Below are 7615 nucleotides of genomic sequence, written 5' to 3'. Positions count from 1 at the left end.
CGGTCAAAGCTTTGCCTTGCCGGCAATTTTGAGGTAACACTTAATATCCAAAACTAATTTGGCATCATGACTGGTGACTGATCAGCCGTTATTTTAAGCCCTGCTATCTCATATATCTTTTGACTAGCTCCCAATTTTCTACGTAAATTTTATGGGAGCCCCCCCCCCCCCCCCCCCCCCCCCATTCTTCACCCCCAGGCATGAATAATAAATGGTCTCTGATATTACATCACACAAATTATTGCTCTCAACTTTGTGTATATAAATACTAGGTCAGGTTGATTTGTACCTATAGTCTCCTACACAGCTGCTATTAGCATCGTCATGCAATGTTTGTCATCTTTTCTGTATGTGTGTGAATGTATGTAATGCACTATGTATGTGAGTAGACTGTATTCTACTGTGTTATCTTTTACCGAATAAAAAGTACTTTGATGGTCAACCACAGAACCTCTTTGACCTCCATGGCCTACATAAAATTTATTTATGATAAACTACATTAATTACCTTGTAAAATATTTCTGGTTTAAATAATTCTCAGGGATAATACATGATGCACTGTATGATGTGCACTCAGAATAACAGTATATAAAATGGATAAATTTTGTACGAAAAAGTATGTTTGGAATGTAAAATCTTTGTATTTCATATTGTGATCACCTTATTAAAATATCAACACTATATATATAACTTAGATTAATATAAATTTAAAGTTAAATTTAAAAGAACGCAGGACAGGTGTGTTCAATGATACAATTTCTACAGTACTCTCTGATGAAAGCCAAAGTCTCGAAACTTACATTGCACTCCTGGACATTAAGATATTGCAAGTGACAGCATTGTGCTGCAATGCTCTTGATGCCATTATCAGATGTTTTGTCACAACCTTTGATGCTCAGTTTCTTCAGCTGTGGACAGTGGATTCCTATTGTGTTCATCACACTGTCAGTTATGTCGCACTTTCCAATATCCAAGGATCTCAGCTTCAGACAATTCTGAACCACATATGCAATACCAGCATCGGTTAAAGCTTCACAGCCTCTCACATTTAAATACTTCAACCTCACACAGTATCGTCCAAGGTACTTGATCCCAGTATCACTTACTGAGCACTTAGATACACTTAGGTATTTTAGCCCCGGGATGTTTCTGGCTATTTCTTTGAGACTAAAGTCTCTTATTTTGAAGCAGTCACTTGTGCTGAGTTCCTTGAGACGACGACATTGATTCGCAACATGCTTCATGCCTACATCAGTGATGCGACTACATCTTCTAAGATACAGACTCTCCAGTAAACCACAACTAAGACCAATAGTTCTCAACCCAAAATCGTCAAATGCAACACAGTCACTTAGATCCAAATGCCGAAGATTAAGGAAAGAGCCGTGATCTCCCATGGAAAATCCATTTGAGCTTGGAACACTTATGGTGTTAATGCATGTACAACCACTGAGATTAAGGCGATATAGATTATGACAGTTCAGCAAGACATCCTGAAGTCCTTTACTTGTTACACAACAGCATCCACTGATTTCTAACTCTTCCAAATCAATACAATACCTTACGATGAACCCCAAACCTTTGTCTGATACCAGTTCACTCCCATTAAGCTTGACACGACGAACCATTAAACAGTACCCTTGGGTGCTCATAGCCAGAGTTGCAAGCAAATTTCTTAAAATCCTGTTAATGTCACTTTCTTCATAATGTGTAATTTCAATGGTGTTCCAAAGAATAGGATCCCAAGCAAGACTCTGCCATTTCTGACAAACACCTGATACCTTACACAATTCAAGAGTGCCTAGAAAAGAAAATATTTGAAGCAATAGACCATCTTGTAGGTTATTAATATGCCCAATGTTTGAAGCAGAAAACCGGGTTACTGATGACATTCCTTCCCCAAAGAGACTCTGATCACTAATAGTTGTTGAATCGCTGTCATATCGGACATGTAAGTGTTGTTTTGAAGTCTCCTGTTTCATACTTTCATATTCTTTGACTTTTCGTCTCAAGTGAGCCTGAAGAGAGTTGTTCCTCGATATCTTCTTACCTTCATCTATGGAGCTGTCTTGGTTGGCATAACTTGAATCTGCATAATAACCAAGAGCAGAATCAGGGGATTCATAACCTTGAGGTTGATGAATAGACCCATTTACTTGTGAAGTTCTTTCTGGATGTAAATGACCCTCTATTTGATTTAAGGGAAAGTTTATGTGAGTTGAACTGCTTGGTGAAGTCAGATCAGTAAAAGACAATGAAGATGCACTTTGCATGCTATCAGTGTCTGTGAGTGACCAATGATTTCCATTTTGTGGATGTACTCCCCTATTTATTTCCTCTACACTTCTTCTATTCCTTGCAGGTAATTGTTGCTTTATTGCATATTTACCAGTAGCACGTGGTGCCAACCTTTCCTCTGGAGACAAATTAGTTGGTGCTAATTGTTGCTTTACTGTATATTTACCAGTGACACCAGGTTTCAACCTTTCTTCTGGTGACAAATTAGTTTTATTGGGTTGTCTTTTCTTATATTTTCTTTGCAAAGTAAAGGTCCCAAAATCATCAACTAAATCAGGTGTGATATCAGGTTGTACGTCATGTTTATAATTGCTCTCATTCAGTTTGGTCATGCTCCTACGTGGTGTAGAATGCAAAGACTGCATGGACTTTGAATTTAAGGAATCATTTCCTATAATAAATGTCCCTTTTGCTTTTGGCGGACTCAATTTTCCCCATGTAGCATTGCCTGAAGATCCTTCAGCTGCATATCCATGTCTTTTCGAATCAGATTCCATGTTAATTTGTTCATGAGAAGTATTCATACCCTTTGTAGCATATGTAGCCCTTAAATTGCCTGGAGTTCGGGTGCAAACAACAGGTTTGCTTCTATGAACACCAGATGGTCCATTTTGAGATACTTTTATTGGTTTTCCATCACCATCATTGCTAGAGAAAGCCACTCTACCATTAGGGCGAGAATTGCTTAAAAAAGCTGGCACTTCAAGTTCTGAATGAGGAATAAGCAGCCCTTTTTTAGTTGATTCATTTCCCTGCTGCAAAATAACTTGATCCGGATCTCCAAGACGTCTTTGTACAACTGGAGATTGGCCTCTAATTTTGTCTACCGGTACTTGATTTTCTTGCAACAATTCAGGAATATCAAATGCTACTCTAGGGTGATTTCCCGCACTTCTGCTAGGTCTGGAAGAACCACTGTCGTTAGCAATTTGTTCGTTTGAACCATTGTTATTTCCTGGCAGGTTCTTTACTGGATACTTCCCAGATCTTGGACTTTGATGCCTCCCATTTGTAGGAACTATAGAGTAAAATACAGTGATATATAAATATTAGAAGCGTTGAAAGTCCAATTATGTATTGTGATGGCCTTTGTACATGTAATCAATCTATAATATTCCAATTATTCTCAATAACATATGACTAATCAATAAATATAATAAGGATCCTGACAAGCAGCCCATCGTTTTTGGCAGAATGTTGGCTATTGGTGTGTCTAAAAATCAGAATGACAAACTCAAATCACATCTAAAAATCGCATTCCAACATTATTGGCAGACCATGGAAAATAGTTGCAACAAATGTTAGGTCAAATTTTGGGCCATTTGCCACAGCCCTAAAGCAGTCTTTTAAAATAGAGACAACTTTTACTGATAATCATCAATGTGAAATCTAAAACAGGCTCAATTTGAGTGGAATATTTTGGCAGCATTATTTTGAAAAAAATCCTTGCAAAAACTGTTTAATTTGATGACAGAAAATGCCAAATATAACTAACTAATCAGTGTTAATGAACATGTTTTGAATAAACAGTAGGATTGCTTCTTAAACATGTAAATCATAAATTTAATTATCAGACAAGAGATGTAGAAATGAAAATCAAACACTAAAAATCCAAATATAAAGTTTAGGTTGTCAACTGTACATTGTAATGGTTAACAATTGCTGAAATATTCTAACAGACATATAATCTGTAACATATTCCATGAATGTTGCAAAATATGGTCACATCACATTTTTACTCATGTGGTAAGTTTTGTGATTGTCGTGCTTATCCTTTTCTGTTATTGACCTCTTGATAACTTTTCTTATGGTTGAAGTTGGCTCTCGATCCATAGCAGATGCCAGTATTCATAAGATAAGATACAACACTGTAACAAGAACCTAAATAATTTTATAGGGCAAACTAATTCTACATACAACTTTTAATTTTTATTTGAAAATATTAAAATACTTCTAATAAAAATATTATTGTAAATAAATTAAATCTTATACTATGTTGGGGCCTTAATTATGCAACCCATGAACTGATGATGATGATGACATCATTTGACGTCTAAAAAGAACTAATTTGTATAATTAGGTGTTTGTTTTATTATCAGAACATGTCAGAGAAAGTTTCTGTTATTTCAATAGTCATGCTCGATGGAACTACGTGTTGGAACAGCAGCTTCAGAGGTCAACCTGGCCTCGAGCATTAAATCTTATCCAGTATTTATAAATAATGTCACACTGTTCACAAACTAGATGTATGACTATTCAATTAAATCGAAGGCAATTATCAGTGTTACAAGATGAAAGCCAGACATATTATAAACAGAAGAACTTTGGAAAAAATATGGAAATATATTAATACAGGTTTTTGAAAAATAAAGAATGTTGAATACACTGCTATGGCAACAACGACGTGTTATATTATTTGATCGATTAAGAAAACTTATTATTTTTGGCATCATTTGTATAACATAAAATAAAAACAGCTTTTAAGTGTAAATATTGACTCTTGTGCACTTGAAATCCTAATTATTGCCACAGACATCAACAGTTTTTTTTTCTTAATAAGTAAAAATAACTTTAAATATTTCCTCAAACGCGTCTTTAGAACGTGTTGAAACCGTTCAAAAATACATGCTAGAATCCCAAATGTACATAACGTTTGTACTGATCTATTTTTAAAGGAGCGATTAGGGCTTTAACGACAAAATCCTTCAAGCCCCCCCGATTGGTGTTAGCCAATTTTCTTCAACTAATGGTTTATTTAAAGAAAGATAGTGCAAACACAGGGCTCATGTATATATCAAGCTAGAGGCTTTGTGGCTTTATGTATGAGACAATGTGGGCAAATCCGTAGGAAATAAACTAAACATAGGATGTTTTGAGTTTAGGATTGATTAGTCTTATCCAGAAAGATCAGAATTCGGTGAAAGAAGTATTCTCTGTGACAAAACAGTGTTAAAATGTCAATCAAGGCGAGACCTGAGAAGTGCTAAAGGCGTGCATACAGATTATCTCGTTTGCCGTTCTCAAATGGGATGTATTAATTAAAATTCAAACATCGTGTGAAGACTTTTGGCGTTTCTAAAAATAAATCCAATCGACTTTTCAGCTTTATTAATTATTACTTTATCAGTACCTCATATGAAAATCTGGTAGCATACTTATTCCTTATACGACAAAAATACTTTTATTCGAGAGCGCTTTAGCTTTCCTTATCGTTACTCCGTCTAAACAACGCGGTACACAATATATCTGACTTCTCAGAACGTCCACAAATAGATCTCTCAAGACTTGTGTACATTAGGCTTTACTTCGTTTACTTTTAAGCTTCGTATTTGCGGAATGGATGAAAAGATGAGTGTTAAAATACTTCTTTGATCTAAAGCATAACAAGAAAGGTTTCCAGCTTATACAACCTAGCGGTCGAGCAAAAACAATGAAGGCGAATACCAAAGACTTTAATTTGTACCGACTTTATTTAACGACCTTTCTCTTGACACTCATAGAACGATATACGCCTTTAAGAACTCATATATTGATAAAGTTTAGATCCTTCATGTAAATTGTGTTCTCTTATTTCTAATAAAAGTCTGAAAGAAGTAGTTTTCTCGCTTCTAAAGTGGTACATTAGTAATCATTGTAGTGAAGCGCGACTTGACTTGTGGCAAACATTGACTGAGAATTTTAGTAGAAATTACCGAATTTACCTGGCAAAGATCTCCCTTGATTGTTCCCCATAACTCCATCAAATCACTGGATATGCATTTTACTTCAAATCCATCATCTTTTCAACGTTGAATAAATTTTTTTCCGTAGACTATAATTTGAGTGTCGCTTGTCAGATCGTATACGTCACAGCCTGTTAGCAGAAAACAATTAGGGTCTATTTGAATGGAAAATGGTTCCTGGAGATTATTAGTAGCTTAGCTAGTATGCGAGACCAGAAAAACTGGAATAAACTTCTAAGACTAACAAATGATAATTCCTTATATTTTATTAAATTTCAAACGAAATGTAAGGTTCATTTGAATTTTATATTCTAGGAAAATAAATAAAAGTCTGCCTCACGCTGTGTTGTGTCTAAGAGTTCTAACGCTGATTGTTTATATTCATTTTATACTTGGTCGGTTTTCTTTGTTTAGCCATAAGTTTTGTGAAAATAAGGCCACGATCCTTAAAATTTACTATTGAAAACCACGTATCATCAACGACTTTTAGTGTTGGTTAAAATAAAGTTGGAATATAGTTGCTTAAGGGCACGTTGGCCCATATGGTACATGCAAATTTTGCTACTTATTTTGGTTTTTAGTTTTCTTTTAGATAATCAATATTAAAGAAAATGAGATGCAGAACGAACAAATTTGAAGTTCCCTGAAAGACTTGAATAATAAAAGTTCGAGTTGCCAACACGAAATTTCGGGCTTTCATAAAATTTCGAGTTGCTCACGAAATTTCATCCAACACTTTTCCGCTAACAACAAGCAAGTGTGCACTAGCTAGCTATGGAGGCGGTAGAAGCAGAGTCAGGGTCAGGGGGAATCTGATATGAATGACATCCCCGATGACAAACAGTATAAGGTGTTCAAGTCATCCATATTACAGCGAATGAGATAGCATTTATTCAGTAGGATTTTTGTCCTGATCTTAAAGGTATATAATGATCAGTTTTACTACTGCTTTATTATATATTCTTACGAACTGGAACATTTAAAAATAACTATTCTAAGCATCGCCACATTTACCGTAATACATGATGATGTAGGTCACCCCACCCTGAAATTTTTATCTCGAAATTTTGTGTTGGCATCTCGAAATATTTGCCTTGACAACTTGAAATTCCTTGTCGTGACAACTGAAAATTTTGAGTTGGGAAATCAAAAAAATTCAGAAACTTTCTGAAATAAAGCAAAATTTGCATGTCTCTTATTGGGCCAGCGTATTCATGTGGCCTGCTGAGTTTGTTTTGAAAATTTTAATTGGAGTGCGCGTCCATTTGATGATTCGTTGGGGACATGGCCCGGGGGTAGGGGTGGACTATACGGGGATGATCCAAAAGGGTATGGTTGTTCGAGCTTCTTGTCATAAACAGGGTATGCAATTTCTCTCAAGTTCCAAGTTCTTCCTGAGTTTCCTGTCATATTCAGGGTTTCTAATTTTGTATTGACCGAAACTGGTTATTATAGTCGTAAAAAAAAAAAAAAAAAAAAAAAAAAAAACGCGAGCTGACATGGTAATTGAAACAGGAACTCAGTGCAATAAATTATATCTTTTGTCATAAACGAGGTCTACAAATTAGTAGTTTTAATGCGGATAAGAAAATTAT

The 7615-nt window shown here is 35.4% G+C and overlaps 1 protein-coding gene across 1 annotated transcript; it reads right to left on the bottom strand.

Moving 5' to 3' along the window:
• Positions 1 to 188: 188 nt before the first annotated feature.
• LOC116306729 (uncharacterized) lies at positions 189 to 6223 on the bottom strand. The gene is made up of 2 exons (XM_031716821.2): positions 6000 to 6223; positions 189 to 3316 (listed from the first exon to the last, which is right to left on the bottom strand). The coding sequence occupies exons 1-2, from the start codon at positions 6028 to 6030 to the stop codon at positions 720 to 722; spliced, it is 2628 nt and encodes an 875-aa protein (XP_031572681.2). The 5' UTR covers positions 6031 to 6223; the 3' UTR covers positions 189 to 719.
• Positions 6224 to 7615: the final 1392 nt, after the last annotated feature.

The sequence above is a fragment of the Actinia tenebrosa genome, unplaced genomic scaffold, assembly GCF_029948245.1.
Source record: "Actinia tenebrosa isolate PJP-AT-01 unplaced genomic scaffold, QUT_ActTen_1.0 PGA_scaffold17__23_contigs__length_9995812, whole genome shotgun sequence".
Lineage (NCBI taxonomy): Eukaryota > Metazoa > Cnidaria > Anthozoa > Actiniaria > Actiniidae > Actinia > Actinia tenebrosa.
Note: the sequence above shows the minus strand (reverse complement) of the source record. Positions and strands in the feature narration are given on the sequence as shown.